Raw genomic sequence first — 17,423 nt, 5'->3', positions numbered from 1 at the left:
CCGTTATATAAATAAAATATGTGTCGTATATTTAGACGACATACTAATATTTTTAACTTCTTTAGAAGAGCACAAAAGAATTTTTTTAATCAGACATGGTTAATGAAATTGCAGGAATACAACTTTGAAATAGAATATTTAAATGAAAAAATAACGTTGTAAATGATTTTCGAATCGAATAAAAAACTCACGAAAAATAAAAGAAGGTAACGACAATCAATCAAACCTGGAATTGTCAGAGAACTTCCTAATTAAAGAAGAAGTCATAAATAAATACAAAATTCAAATCAGATTTAAATATAGCCCAAATGCTCAAATGCAAAAACTACATGGAAGAAAAATAATGGAAATTAACCCAATGGATGAAGAAGAAGATAACAAGGAAACATTAAAAAGATACATAATAGGAAACGGAATAGTGGGAATATTTTCTGAAGTATCTGAAGCGGATTACCATAAATGCAGACTCATTGCAATTTTTGCTCAAGATAGAAATTTAAAATTTGTAAAATGCATAAAATGAGTCTCAGAAATAGAAGAAGAAGAGGAATTACATAAGCAAGTACCTCTTTACCACACAAAAGAATTTATGCATAGTGGTATAAACGAAACGTATAATTCACTAAAAGATAAAATATATTACCCTAAATTTAAGGAACATATTAAACTACTAATAAACAACTGCCAAAAATGCCAACAAATCAAATATGATAGGAATCCAATAAAACAAAAATTTCAATTAACAGAAACCCCTGAAAATAAAAATGAAATAACATTGATATTTTTCATTTCAAAAAACAAGCCTTTGTAACAGCATTAGATAAGCTCACAGAATTCGCGGCAGTCTAAAAAATAACAGATAGAAACTGGCCGCAAATAAAGCAATAATGATTGACCATTTTTCTAAATTTTATAAACCAAAAAAAGTCATTGTGGATAACGAATTTAAGGCAGGACGATTACTGGCATACATACCTTCGGGATGAAAGATTACAGGTTTATCTCATAAAACTAAACAGCAAAGATTGCACTCAACCTTGTTGGAGAAACTAACAGAAATTGAGGACCTTGATCTTTCACACCACGAACGGCAAGAGATGAAGTGCCTTCCAACGTTTTGAAGATGCGAATGGAAACGTTCAAAAGAAATAGTATAGGCAAAAGGAACAAAGAAAGGGACTATGTAGAAGCATAAAGATCAACCGTATTATCGAATTAATCCACTACAGAACGTTCATCCGACAAATATAAAAAGACCAATGAAATTGGCGAATATTGAAAACCGAAACGAAAGGGATGAAGATACTCTTTGATTTGAACTGAAAAATGAATCTTTAAGTTCTTACCGCTGATGGGAGAAAAATAAAGATCTTTGTTTGAGTGAGAATATAGTCATTCTAATTTTAATTTGATATTTTCATTGCTTATATAAAATTTTTTAAACTATCTTAAATAACTAAATATATGTGTATGTATATATGTTTGTACATATATATCGCAGCATATTGTTTATGCTGCTTGATATGGGGTTGTTTTCAAGTGTACAATTATGTGTGTGTGTGTGTTTAATGCTATCTCATCTGTAAATTTATGACTTGTGTCCCCATGCATTTTTAGTATTATTAGATGTGCATTGCATGTAAATGCATGTGGCTGTTTAAGTACATATGTATGTATGTATGTATGTATGAAAATAGATATTAATTTTTTAATAGTGTTTCGGTTTTCCGATTAGTAAGCATGTTCAATGATATTTGAACATATTGCCGAGGGAAAGAAATGATTATTATTAAATTAGTGAATTGTATTAATATTCATATACATATGTATATGTATGATACGTACACTTAACTTTCTTAACTTTAGTCTTCCTTTTGTGTTTGAAATATCGATGCTTTCATTCCTTGACTTTTGTGCCCAATATTGCTGCAATCTTTGGTGTGCATATACTTCGTTTACCACCAGTCCCACGTTGAGGTCCTTTCTTTTTGGTTGTGGTTGTAAAATTATTCGAGTCACCATCCTCTTGATTCTGCATTTTAGCAGTTTAGTTTACAAAATCTTTTCCTTTTTGGGTGAGATTAGGATTTGGCTCAACTAAAACACCTTTGCGCATTTTCGGCAATTGTTTTGGTTTGTACATAAACTGAAATTCGTCGTTCTTCTCATACGCTTCAGCATCATCTTCCAAAATGTGGTCTATTATTTCAGCTTCGTCCTTATCTTCAAAGGATTCCAAATGGGCTTGCCAGAAGAGATACCAATTTATTGGGTTTTTCCTTAGTTATTGAAAGTTTATGAAGATCTATGCAAGATAAATAAAATATTGGAACTTTTGTACATTTTAAATCCGAGTCAAATCGGTAAAAAATTTCTGGTACTTTTTCTATAGTAAACTCTTCTAATAGAACATCACGCTAAGGAGAACTATAAGTTATTTCGGGCTCTCCTTCTTGTAATCTCGCTTTGCCAAGTTTAAGATTCTCGAAATCCTCCGCCGTTATTTCAAAGTACAATTACAAGAGAAATTTTTGTAAAGTACTTTGTGTGAAAATTGTGCATTCGAAGAAACATAAATTTTAAAAGTTTTATGTTATCACTTTTTATTGTAATGATTTTGTGGAGATCATCGTTTACTTTTCTGAGAAGTTGAATTTTCCTCTTGAATATGGAGATTCCATGATTAAAATCAAGTGTATTTAATTTTATTCGGCCATTTGTCACGTCATTCCGTAATGGTTGTTGGAAAAGTATTGGACGTGTTGGTGTTGCACCGTTTCGGATAGATCAAGAATTTTGTTCCAGTTTATACCCATGAAATTATCTGCAACACTTTCCGTATTTGTGTAACTGCTGGTATTCTCCAAAGAAATCGTTGGAGGTATATTGATTTGGTCGCCTAGTTAACCTTGCTATGATCGGTTTAATATGCGGCAATATACATACATCCGTCTTAACATTAATTTTTTTATTTGCCTGTATTTTGAACAGGACTTTTTAATTCTGGCCGTCTTTATCCGGGTCGAAGGACCAAAAATGTTTGATTTGTAAGATCAAACGGTTAAACTCAAATAAGAATCTTTAAGTTCTTACGGCTGGTGGGGGAACATGTTCGTTGCTACTAAAGGGCGGAATGCAGCAATATATTATATTTGGACACTTTTATATGTATATTTTACAAATGTTAAATAAGATGAGAAATATATAATTTTAACTATTGTAATAAATTATGTAACACATGTTAGATAAGGTCGAGACAGTACAAAACATGAATGTAAGTTTTGCTTTATTGAGTTAAGAAATGTAACTGAACATACGAGGTGTATTCAAAAAGTATCGCGAATTTTGAATTTTCGAATAAAAAAATGATTTTTTGAAGTGCTTCGAAGATTGGAAAAACCGTTGGCACAAGTGTATAATATCTCATGGAGATTACTTTGAAGGGGACAAAATAGATATTCATGAATAAATAAATAATTTTTGGAAAAAACACAAAATTTGCGATACTTTTTGAACACACCTCTTACATAGTATCTTAAATATACTGTTTCAACAGCAGCGGCGTCGGAATTCTTAAAAGCAGAGTTTAGCAGATGTTGAATGGTCAGCAGAATTTACAATATATTGAAGTGGATGATTGTTTACTTTCAATGATCAGTAATAATGTCGATCGATTCTGTGAGTTGCAGCGGATGTTTGTTTTAAAAAATGTCTGTATGTTGTTGAGCGTTAACAATGCTGTAATTAATTTTGCGACATTGTTGCAATGAATGTTGTTATGTCGAAATAAATATTTGTTGAGTTTACTCTCCCTCCGCAAATTCCTACTTGTCCTTAAGTAGGCTTTAAATTGTGGTTGTACAGATCTAGGAAAATTGTTTGTTTCATTCATAATTTGTGTCGGATAAGGATTAGGTTGTCCAATTTGTAGGATTAGGTTTTCCTTTGGTTTTATTCAGAATTTTTGTATTACAATTATTCCGATAATAATGGCCGATAGAAAAATTATAGCGATACGGTTCGAGGAGAAATCTGTATGTAGATGAGTGGTGGTCCGGGTTTCAATATAGTTTTCTCCTTCTAGCTGAATTCTTTATTATTAATGGTTATGTTCTCACTCCAATAGTGTACGAGATATGTTCCTTTCAGATGACGTGTTATATTATTTTGTATTAGACTGTTAAGTAGGATTAAGCTGTTCTCAATCTCTTCGATTTCCGGTATATGGTCTGCATTACTGAAGTTACACAGGGATTCTTTGCACTCAAATAATTTAGAAATACATTTTGATTCTCTTAAGTTAATGGTTGTATCTTTTTTTACAAATTTTTATATTATTGGATATTTTACAATTTTTTGGTACATCTAACATGGAATTTTCGGACAAAAATATTTCATCTGCTTCCAAATGAAATTGTGAAATTTTGATAGTTGGTTGCTTCTAATTCTGTATTTTTTACAATGTAAACGATGGCTATTTTTTTATGTAAGACTAATATCAGCGAACACTAACATTTTTTTGACTGATAGTGTTGTTATCTTATTTTTTTGAAACATTTTGTGTACTTCTTGTAATTCTGTTTCGTTTAGAAGTAAAGTATTTATTATATAATATTTTTTTTGCCCATTGGGTTACATATTTAACGTTTATATTTCTTCTTTTACTAGTCTATCTTGATTTTGGAAACTCATTGCTATTTCATTATTAAACAAATTGTTTTTACTGATTGTATTTTTTAACATATTTGAAATTGTAGTTAAATCGTTAAAACTGTTCTGTAATTGTTTTTTTGCCCATTGGGTTGCATATTTAACGTTTATATTTCTTCTTTTACTAGTCTATCTTGATTTTGGAAACTCATTGCTATTTCATTATTAAACAAATTGTTTTTACTGATTGTATTTTTTAACATATTTGAAATTGTAGTTAAATCGTTAATTCTGTTCTGTAATTGTTTATTTATAATGACCTCATTGTTATTGTTTGTAACTATTAAGGCTATTGAGATTGTTTTGTATCATCATGATCTGAATTTCCTGCAACATATTTTCAGGCTGATCCAATCCAATTTATTGATCTAGTTCGGCGGTCTTCGAAAGTGAGTGTATTTAATGCAGTGAGTGATTGTACTATTTCTTCAGTTAGAGTATGAAAGAGATATCTTCTTCTAAGACCTTTAATGATGTGTTCACAGATTTTTAGAAGTTGGATTTCTATTTGCTGAAGATCTATTAAGTGAATTAATTTTATGGATGACGCTTGTAACTTCAATATTCCTTTAGAGATTGTAATGGTACGTACGTCCGTATAGTTCGTAATGTCGAGATTTGCCTTTGCCATAGGCAAAAACAAAAGAGTAAGATTCTAGTGGGCGTTTTTTTATTACGGAATGTATTGAGTAATTGCACTCATACAGTTCTGTCCACTAATTCGTCAAATGTACGATGTACCTGTTTTGTTTTTAAGCATCTCATAATTTTTGAAAGGATGCAATGGAATCTTTCAATGTCATGCAAAGGTTTTTTATGTCTTCTATTTTGACTGGATTATTCTTGCTTGTGCAAGTTTTGAAAATTTAAGTTAAGACTCCTTTTTTCAATTGAGAATATGTCTATATGAAGCGTATGTCCAAGAAACTTAGGTATTGGGGTTTCTGTAATTGCTGGATTCGGGGAATGCCTACCATATTTTTCTTCCTTGTATACTTGGCATTGTTTTACCGGCTATTCCTTGTCTCATTTTCGGAAAATAATATTTTTCTGATAGTTGCAGTTTGTTTTCCTGAGCGTTCCTATGAGCCCTGTTGTAAATCTGTAAAATTATCTCATCTTGGTCTGTTTCTTTTATTATGTTTCTACCTTCATTTGAGTAAATCTGCATTTAACGAACCTGAAATGTTCTGGATATAGTCTATGAATCTGTCCCATTATGTCTTCTGTCGTGTAGATTCCATTTATTATTGAAGGGTTAAAGTACTTTCTCAATATTTTCAATAATTTATCATCAGAATACGTTGGTTGAAAAACAGCATGTTTATGGAATGTAGGGAATGGAATAGTAAACTTGTAGTCAGAAGGATGTTCTTTGTAAATAAAAATTTGGTTTTTAAAAGCGTTTATCGGTACCTCAACGCTGGGAATAAGATTATGTGCTGCGCTTCTGTTATTGAATTCACTTCATTTTGTTTTTGTTTTCATGGTTTATAGAGTAATTCTTTATTGTACTCATCCAAGTAAGACCTCCATCTTTTAATCGCTATTCCACCTTTCCAATTACAATCATGTGTAAGTTGTTCGTGATCTGTATAAATTTTTACTTTAGAACCACCATAAAAATAACCTTTAAAAGTCTAGCCTTCTTAAATTTTTGATAGAGTTCTCGATATATGTAAATGCAATTGGTGAGCGAGTACTGCTCCTATTGCATGATCAAGGCATTTGTGGTTGATGTAAATTCTTTATTGGAATCAAGGTATTGTAGTATTACGCCATCAGATATTAACGCATTTTTTAGCTGCTCAAATGCTTTCTTTGTCTCATTATCTAGATGTATTATAATATTTTTCTAGATGAAGCCCTCTTTGATATGCGTCCGTCCTCTCCCCTAAGTACATAGGTAGTGGTTTAGCTATTGCAGCATAGCCCGTTATAAAACTTCTATAATATCCTGAAAGTCCAAGTAATGATCTGAGGTCTTTAAGGGTTTTTGGGCATAGATAGTTGGCTATAGCTTCTACCTTTGTCGGATATGTTTCTATTCTTTTGTCTGAGATAACAAATCCTAAAAATTCTACTTTTTTTTTTTTGAAAAGCTACATTTAGAGTCTTGAATATAAGGTTTTTTAATGAGTTTCTTCATCTTGGCTAAAGACGATAATATCGTAAATGTAAATATAACAAACATTACCTATGTATATCATCAAGAGCGCTTTGGAATATTGACGGGGCATTTTTCAACCCAAAGGGGAGTCTAGTGAATTCGTACTTTCCGTTATTCTGTTTTTTCTATGTCACCATCCTCCATGAGGATGATGGAATCCACTCTTGAGGTCTAACACTTAAAATATTTCATTGTTGCCTAACTGTGCAAGTACTCCGTTAATGTCTGGTATAGGGTATATGTTCGCTATTGTAACACATATTCTATAGTCAGTGACCATTCTGATTTTTTTGTATTTGACGCATCTATTTTTTTGCGGACAATCCACACAGGTGAATTGGATCGGGAAGGTCGTATTATATTGTTATCTAAAAGTTCTTTCATTTTTTTTGCTGACTTCGTCTTTTAAAGCCATGAGGTACTGATAGAATTTTGAGTGTACTGGTGTGTCTGTACTTGTGCCTATTTCGGCTTTAACGTCAGTGGTATAGATCAGTTTATCATCGGGTTTTGCAAACAGATTTGGGTGTTAGCAAACGGTTTAATTCTCGTTGGCAATTTGTAAGATGATCTAATCTGGGTATAATTGCATTTACTAATTCAAATTTTTTCACTTTTATGGGGATACTCATGCCGTTTCTAAAAAACAATTTACCTCATTCGGTGTCAATAATTGCACCTAGTTCCTTCAAACTGTAATTTCCTAATATTCCGTCAAATGTTCTGAGGGTGGATAATAAAAAGAATTTATCTATTGATTTTGGATCATTAAACAAATTAGCCATTTTGTGATGGGTTATTTTTATTTTACCTCCTACGGATACTGCATGAAATCGGGTTTCATTCTGTAGTAGATGAGGAATCAGTTATTCTAAAAAATTAAGATAAATATAATCGGATTGTTGTTCTTGATCGCTATTTTCAATGCCTTCGATATATTCGCTAAGTATTTCATCGAAATCTGTCTGTTCTTCTTGTTCTGAGATACTTTGCTGGTAATCAGTCATAGTTGGTACTGGTTTATTGGTAAGTGTCTGTCTGAATATTTAAATTCCTTTGTCGTTTGGCTATTTCGTTAGGGGCATGGATGGTCTTTTACCTAAATGAAATTGTGGTCAGTTTATGTAATTATCTGCTTAGTGTGGATACTTCTGTCAATGTCCATCGGTTCTGGTCGTGGTTGTAGTTTTGCAACCATAGAACGAGACGGTTGGTATATTGGTCGTTGTACGTTATGGCTCTGTGCGAATTGATTACCTACATTAGTAAAATATGGCCTTTGTTCTGGTTGTTCAAAAAAATTATTTGATTGTCTGGGATTCATAGTTGGGCTTTGAAGTGTGCTAATTCTAGGTGGAAGAAGTGGTTTAGCTTGAAAATGTGAATGGTGAGGAGTCGAAACCTGGCGTGATACTAACATTGGTCTATTGGATTGATTTTGACGCATGATTGGTACGGTATGTTTGGTTCTCTAACTTCAAACATAAATGCAATGCAGTTGGTAAATCAGCAGACTCCTTCATGCCGAGAAGACGTGAAAGGTCTCCACGTAATCAGCGAATAAAGGTATCTCTGTACAGCTTGGTCATCAGTTGTTCTGATTCCCTCCCTAATTCCATACATCCTATCTGATTAAGGATCAAATGCTTATAGACGGCCTGATGGAATTCTTCAACAGACTGGTTGGAACTTTGTGCTATGGTGGTCATTTGGTACTCTAATGTACTCAAGTCCCTTTTGTCTGCATAGTGTAGCGTAAGGCATTTGGAGATGACACTCCAATTTAAAGAGACGTTGCTGTTCGACTCTAACGCAGTGTCTGCGTTACCAGTTACATATTTTATTGCGAATAGTAAGCAAAATATCAAAGTACTTTGCCGTACCAACTGTGTGTTCGTATGTTCTTAAAATTCTGTTTACACTTTTTTTCCAAACTCGGCTGGGTCACCGGAAAATTTCCTTAGACTTTTTACTATATCGGGCACTTTGTCTAATTCTTCTAAATTACCTTGGTGCTCTTGGTCAATTCCTTGACACCCTACATTAGTAAAATCAAATGTTTGAGCTTCGAGTCTGTTGCAACAAAATTGGTAATTATTTACATAAAACTTACCGAATGGCATTTGTTAAATCGCCAGGTTGGGTCATACGATATCGTACGATACGAATCTCGTATTTCTATTATTTTGGATATATTATATTATATTGGAGGTCCAATCAAATTGTTTGGATTGGCCATTTTGTTAACTTAATTGAAGTATTCTAACTTCCTCAAGTTTATTACTGATTCGCCTTAATCAATCAATCAATAATTTCCAACATTATTTTTATACTCTCGCAACAAAGGCTAAGGAGAGTATTATAGTTTTGTTCACATAACGGTTGTTTGTAAGTCCTAAAACAAAAAAGAGTCGGATATAGGGTTATATATACCAAAGTGATCAGGGTGACGAGTAGAGTTGAAATCCGGATGTCTGTCTGTCCGTCCGTCCGTGCAAGCTGTAACTTGAGTAAAAATTGAGATATCATGATAAACTTGGTACACGTATTTCTTGGCTCTATAAGAAGGTTAAGTTCGAAGATGGGCAAAATCGGCCCACTGCCACGCCCACAAAATGGCGGAAACCGAAAACCTATAAAGTGTCATAACTAAGCCATAAATAAAGATATTAAACTGAAATTTGGCACAAAGGATCGCATTAGGGAGAGGCATATTTGGACCTAATTTTTTTGGAAAAGTGGGCGTGGCTCCGCCCCCTACTAAGTTTTTTGTACATATCTCGGAAACTACTATAGCTATGTTAACCAAACTCTATAGAGTCGTTTCCTTCAGGCATTTCCATATACAGTTCAAAAATGGAAGAAATCGGATAATAACCACGCCCACCTCCCATACAAAGGTTATGTTGAAAATCACTAAAAGTGCGTTAACCGACTAACAAAAAACGTCAGAAACACTAAATTTTACGGAAGAAATGGCAGGATGAAGCTGCACCCAGACTTTTTTTAATTTGAAAATGGGCGTGGCGTCGCCCACTTATGGACCAAAAGCCATATCTCAGGAACTACTCAACCGATTTCAATGAAATTCGGTATATAATATTTTCTTAACACCCTGATGACATGTACGAAATATGGGTGAAATCGGTTCACAACCACGCCTTCTTCCAATATAACGCTATTTTGAATTCCATCTGATGCCTTCTCTGTATAATAAAGGGTGATTTTTTAAGAGCTTGATAACTTTTTAAAAAAAAAAAACGCATAAAATTTGCAAAATCTCATCGGTTCTTTATTTGAAACGTTAGATTGGTTCATGACATTTACTTTTTGAAGATAATTTCATTTAAATGTTGACCGCGGCTGCGTCTTAGGTGGTCCATTCGGAAAGTCCAATTTTGGGCAACTTTTTCGAGTATTTCGGCCGGAATAGCCCGAATTTCTTCGGAAATGTTGTCTTCCAAAGCTGGAATAGTTGCTGGCTTATTTCTGTAGACTTTAGACTTGACGTAGCCCCACAAAAAATAGTCTAAAGGCGTTAAATCGCATGATCTTGGTGGCCAACTTACGGGTCCATTTCTTGAGATGAATTGTTGTCCGAAGTTTTCCCTCAAAATGGCCATAGAATCGCGAGCTGTGTGGCATGTAGCGCCATCTTGTTGAAACCACATGTCAACCAAGTTCAGTTCTTCCATTTTTGGCAACAAAAAGTTTGTTAGCATCGAACGATAGCGATCGCCATTCACCGTAACGTTGCGTCCAACAGCATCTTTGAAAAAATACGGTCCAATGATTCCACCAGCGTACAAACCACACCAAACAGTGCATTTTTCGGGATGCATGGGCAGTTCTTGAACGGCTTCTGGTTGCTCTTCACCCCAAATGCGGCAATTTTGCTTATTTACGTAGCCATTCAACCAGAAATGAGCCTCATCGCTGAACAAAATTAAAGCGCGAAACACATTTCGAACCGAACACTGATTTTGGTAATAAAATTCAATGATTTGCAAGCGTTGCTCGTTAGTAAGTCTATTCATGATGAAATGTCAAAGCATACTGAGCATCTTTCTCTTTGACACCATGTCTGAAATCCCACGTGATCTGTCAAATACTAATGCATGAAAATCCTAACCTCAAAAAAATCACCCGTTATATACTTTAGGAACCAATGATGATAGCGGAATAAAACTTTACACAAATACGGTATTTGAGCTGAGGTATCCCTTGTGGAAAAATTGTCGTGATCGGACTATAACTTTTCAAGGTCCCTGATATCAAACACGAAGAACTCAGAGCCTAACCTAACCTAACCTAATTTTTCACCGAAAATATCGGTAAATCTCTCAGAATTTAATTCTAATTAATCTTACAGCAAAATAAAAAAAATATGTAAATGACGGATAATGAAATCTCGATTATCACTTTATCATGCGAGAGTATAAAATGTTCGGAGACACCCGAACTTAGCCCTTCCTTACTTGTTATTTATTATTATTACTTTTTTTTGAAAACCAGTAGCAGGGTTTACCCTTTTATCCTTTGGGTAGGAATCGCAGAATTGCGAAATTTATACTGCTTTTGCGTACAACTTTTATGAAATGATTTTTTGCACGGGTAACTCGGATTTAGCAGCTTAGACAAATGTAGAGGGTGTCCTGCTGGCTTACCTGACAAGACTTTCAATTTACCGATTTGTCCAACGAAGTTCAATTTTTAAGTTTTTCTTGCCAGTTAAGTTTTGTTTTATTGAGTTAAGAAATGTAACTGAACATAGTATCTTAAAAACCCCTAAGCTAGTTGTGGTTCAACAGCAGTGGCGTAGGCATTCTTAACAGCAGAGTTTGGCGGATGTTGAATGGTCAGCAGAATTTACAATACATTGAAGTGGATGATTGTTTATTTTCAATGATCAGTAATAATGTCGATCGATTCCAGGAGTTGCAGCGGATGTTTGTTTTAAAAAATTTCTGTATGTTGTTCAACTTTAACAATGTTTGCGACATTGTTGCAATGAATGCTGTTATGTTGAAATAAATATTTGTTGTGTAAACTTATACGTATGTATAAAGTGCCCTGGAGACGATCAAATAATTGCGTCAAACAGTGCATATGTGTTAGTGATGTTCAATCGTTTGTTGCCCGCAAACGTTCAAATTAACACGTCAAACATCAGTTTATTTTTGATCTCGTAGCGAACGGTCGTCATGTCATCGTCGGATGATGATTATCTTTTATTGGCATGTGCTGCAATTCTTATGAAAAAAAAAAAATTGAAAAATTTTATTATTTTAATTTATTTGATTTGATTTTATTTTATTTTAGTTTATTTATTTTATTTTATTTGATTTTACTTTAATTATTTTAATTAATTTGATTTGATTTTATTTTATTTTAGTTTATTTATTTTATTTTATTTGATTTTACTTTAATTATTTTATTATTTTAAATTATTTGATTTGATTTTATTTATTTTAAAATTTTACGCTTATTTCACTTAACTTTTTTCTTCTTCACTTCACTCTTTTTCGCTTCACTTCACTTTTCCGCAAGTATGTATGTCCTCTTCGCTTGAAGTCTTCACTGCAAATGAGTCATGCTTGTCAAACATGAGTGGAGACGATCAAATTATCGTCCGTCAAATAGAAATATCAAACATTTTTGATTTTCATCAAACAGAGCCGACAACAAGTCGGTGTAGCGTACGTGTAGCCGACGAGAGCCGACGACACCAACACAATTAAAGTGTTTCACGCAATAATTTGATCGTCTCCAGGGCACTTAAGACATGTTTGCATTTGTATGCAATACGCATGCACTCAACAAATAAAATATACAATAATATAAACATATTTATTAATGTTTGGGCAATTTATTACAAAATCACATATGCACTTGAAAACAACCCAAACCATACAGCATAAACAATATGACACACATGTATTGCATTGTATAGTTAAAAACAACCCCATGTGGTGTGCAGTAGATACATACATACTCATATTTCATTAGATACGTAAAATTTCCAAAATAGTATACAAGGCTTAAAAATATAAAAATAAAATTCGAATGAATAATTCTCAGCTTAGTGAAAACTTTCATTTCTCCCCACCAGCGGAAAGGTTTGATAGAATCTACATTGAGTTATTAACAGAGTTGTTACCAACGAAAACATCAGAAACGTCCACAAAATAATTTGAATTTTTATTTCATTTGGGTTTTGAAGTACAGAAATGAATAGAAAATTAAAATATTTAAAACAATTAAAATGCTTACGTCTGTTTTAGAAGGAATATGCATAATAACAAAATGTAGTGAAATTAAAAAAAAAGAGTTCGGTCATGTTCAGTGAGGGAAATAAACAGAAAGAGGAAGAAGTATGGTTTTTTGGTATTATTCCTAGAAATTAAGAGGATTTACCACACCATTTTTTTACACACACGCGATTGAAATAAAAGGCATCTCATCCATGAGCTCACTTCAAATGTAACAATCGGCTAGCAAGGTTATGATGTCTGCATTTAGCAATACGCATGGAATAATTTTAATTGACTACCATGGAAAAAGGAGGACTATCAACAGCGACTATTACATAGTGATTTAAAGAAAAATTGGAATATCTTGATTAAACTGAGTACACAGATTTCTGGCCACCATAAGGATTATTATATTTATTGTACATATCTTCTAAGCCATTAAAGCAAAATCAACCGAATTTGCGCCAAAAAATTTTTTAGAATAATATTAGGTTGTCAAAAAGTCTTGCGGTATTTTCGCTAGTTGGTGCTGAAAGCGCGTAGTTCTAGTTTTATTCGTCGCATCGGGTCATGCTATACCTTTTTGGAAAGCTCATTTCACGCACAAACACGTGTTTGATTGATTGTCGTATCTTTAAAGAGAAAATACGGCATATTTTACAGTACGACTACGATAAAGGCAAAAGTGCATCTCAAGCCGCCAATAAAATTTGTGCAGTTTATGGACCCGATACAGTTTCCATTTCCACCGCACAGCGCTGGTTTCAACGTTTTCGTTCTGGTGTAGAGGTGGTCGAAGATGCGCCACGCTCCGGAAGGCCTGTCGTCGAAAATTGCGATAAAATCGCTGAATTGGTCGAAAGAGACCGGCATAGTAGTCATCAAACCATTATAAACCATTTGAAGAAGCTTGGAGTCACTAAGAAGCTCGATGTATGGGTGCCACACGAATTGATTCAATAAAAATACCGCAAGATTTTGTTGACAACCTAATATATAAAATAATATATCGGAATAAAACTTTAGACAAGTCGGTGTAAACTCAACGAAGATACTCCTACCGCTGTGTAAAGAGTATAATAGTTTTGTTCACCTAACGATTGTACGTAGATTAAGATTATTAAATGATCAGGATGACGAGAAAAGTTGAAATCTGGGGACTGTCTGTCTGTTCGTCCGTCCGTCTGTGCAAGGGGTAATTGAGATATCGTGATGAAATTTGGTATGCGGGTTCCTTAGTTAAAATAAAATTATGAGTTCGTAGATGGATCGAACGTAATCGGACCACTGCCATACTCACAAAACGCCATTAACCAAAAACCTATATAGAAGTGTAGGAAAAAAATTTAGAAAATTGGCCGGGCCATCTCGCTCTTAAGTTTAATGTACATATCCAAACAACCAAAATAAATAAAAAAAATTAATTAAGAAGTAAGAAAGAGCAAAGTTCGGGTATAACCGTATTTTTTTATACTTTTGCAACGTATTGCTACAGAACTACTACTACTTCCTACCGAAAATTTCGGTCAATCTATGAGATATGTAATTGAAATTAGGAGAGATTCCTTTTTTGATAACAGTAGCGGGTGATCCAAATAGAGGTACTGTTTTTAATAGCCTATTTTTAACAGACACATGTGAGTCGCAACTCCATCACCCATATTGAAAAATGTATTCGATCGAATGGACCACGTCCAGCACGCAGTGGAGAAAATATTGGAGTCGTAGCTGAGAGTGTACACGAAGAGCGAAGGGAAAATTATGGAAAAGATTGACCAGGACCGTCACAGAAGTAATTATGACATCGCTAAAGAACTCAACATTCATCATCAAACGGTTCTGAACCATTTAAAAAAAGCTGGCTACAAAAATAAGCTTGATGTTTGGGTACCACATGAATTGACTGTGAAAAATTTAATGAACCGAATTAACATGGTAACAGGAGACGATCAAATACGGCAATAATGTGCGAAAAAGATCATGGTCCATGCTTGGTGAAGCTCAACAAATGGTCGCAAAGGAAGAATTGACGCCTCGAAAGGTTATGCTGAATGTTTGGTGGGATTGGAAAAGAATCATCCACTATGAGCTGCTCCAGCCTGGTCGAACGATTGATTCGACATTTTTCTGTCAACAACCGATGAGATTGAAGCATGCAATAAAAAAAACGGCCAGAACTGATCAACAGAAAGGGTTTCGCCTTCCATCAGGACAACGCTAGACTCGGCGAAACTGGGAGAGCTTGGCTAGGAAGTTTTGATGCATCCACCATATAGCCTTGACACCATCTGACTACCATTTGTTTCCTCCCTTAATGGAGTAAAGTTGGCTTTAAGAGAAGCCTGTAAAAATCACTTGTCACAGTTTTTCACTGAGAAACCAGAAAAGTTTTACAATGATGGAAAAAATGTCTCTAACGGGAAACGGCAAAAAGTGGTCGACCAAAATGGTACATATTCATTATAATTATAAAAAAAGTTGAATTTTGATTAGAAATACGAAAAGACTTTTTAGACTACTTAATATGTTTTTGTTTAATGCATGTGTATTGCATGTAAATGCATAAACAATGTTTGTTTATGTATGTATTATACTATACAGTTTATACTGTCTCAGCATTGTCAATGATAAGCATGTTCAAAGATATTTGAACATACTGAGGAGAGAAAATTATTACTTTAATTCCAAGCGAAGCCAAGTCCTTCTTCATCTGCTTTTTTTAACGAAGTCGAGATCTTCCTCTGCTTCCCCCTGGAGCACTGCGTCGAATATTTTCAGAGCTGGAGTGTTTTCGGTGCCTTTTAATTCGCTGAACTATGTCAATGTTGTCGTATATCTTGTACAGCTCATCGTTCCATATAATGCGATATTTGCGGTGACCAATGCCTAAAGAACCATACATCTTCCGCTGAACCTATCTCTCGAAAACTCGTAACGTCGATTCTTCAGATATTGTCACCGTCCACTATATAGTAGAACGTATTCCCGTCGATAAGTTACTTATAGAGTTTGGTGTTTGTTCGTCGAGAGAAATATACTTTTCAAATGCCTAATCAGTTCTGCGTTGAATTTCGAGGCTGACATTGTCATTGCTGTTAAGGCTGGTTTCAATATAGTCGAAATTATATACGACTTAGAATTTAAGATCGTCAATAGTGACGTGAGAATCAAGTCGCGAGCGCGACGAGAGTTTGTTGTCAGTCCTAAAGCCACGCTGATAAGGAGGTCCTTAATCTTTCACACAATACGTTTGATAGAAACTTGTATGCGATGTTGAGGATGTTTATCCCAAGGTAATTGGCGCACTTAAATTCCAATCGTCGGGCATGCTTTCGTCCGACCATATTCTACAAAGAATCTGATGCATACTCCTTATCAGCTCTCCGCATTGGTTGATTGAGTTGGGTTAGAAATTGCCCTACACACGACACAACTTTTAATACAATTTTGAGGCCAACTTCATTTTGAATATTCACTTCGTTGCTTAAACATGAGCTCGGAAGTTGTTGCTTTACTTATTACATATGACGCGCTCTCTTCGACAGCCGAAATAAAATGGCGAAATCGTTTGAAATCGCACGACCAGCCCAAACACGATCCAACTTCCACAACCAACTTCACAAAATAAAAAAAAATTTTGATTTTCATCCAACCAGTTGATTCAACTCATACAACTACCCCATATACTTAGCAATCAGTTGTTCAATTCGTTGAAGTTGTGCATTTTTGTGCACAGAATGAATAAAATCTGGTGAAAACTCTCCCTAGACCACATATAATGAACAAGTCTTATGTATTTGAAAGTATTACCCCGACAATAAACCTTATTATACCCGTACTTAGCCCTTCCCTAGTTATTTTTTGTTGATTTTTTATAACTTAAGAAAACAATCATTTCCATTCAATGATACGAATAAATAATCTAAAAATAAAATAAGCATAATTTAATGTCATGAATGCATTATCCGCTTATCATGATTTACTTAGCAGAATTTTATTTAACTTGCTTAAACGTCATCGATAATAGCAGGTATATGTACGTTTGATACTCACTTTTTAAATTTTTATCATTTTGGAAGACATTCAAGAGGCGTGAATGATTGTAACCCAATGGCATTGATGAAATTTGTGTATAGACATCGAGCAAAGCATTGCCATCGACATCAACCAGATAGTTTCCAATTGATTTTTCAAAATCAGCGAAAAGCTGAACGGTTTCGGCATTCTGAAGATAAACAACATAAAGATATTTTGTTGAATAATGTAGAAATATTTACCTCATTAAAATA

At 34.1% G+C, this 17,423-nt stretch overlaps 1 protein-coding gene across 1 annotated transcript in view; it reads right to left on the bottom strand.

Moving 5' to 3' along the window:
• Window positions 1–17,423, bottom strand: part of LOC105230343 (4-aminobutyrate aminotransferase, mitochondrial) — a 38,178-nt gene that overhangs the window by 17,404 nt on the left and 3,351 nt on the right. The window contains exon 3 of the mRNA XM_049458109.1: window positions 17,188–17,359. Within this exon, the coding sequence (XP_049314066.1) occupies window positions 17,188–17,359 (172 nt within the window). The remainder of the gene's footprint in view (window positions 1–17,187; window positions 17,360–17,423) is intronic.

Source organism: Bactrocera dorsalis, chromosome 5 (assembly GCF_023373825.1).
Source record: "Bactrocera dorsalis isolate Fly_Bdor chromosome 5, ASM2337382v1, whole genome shotgun sequence".
Taxonomy (NCBI): domain Eukaryota; kingdom Metazoa; phylum Arthropoda; class Insecta; order Diptera; family Tephritidae; genus Bactrocera; species Bactrocera dorsalis.
Note: the sequence above shows the minus strand (reverse complement) of the source record. Positions and strands in the feature narration are given on the sequence as shown.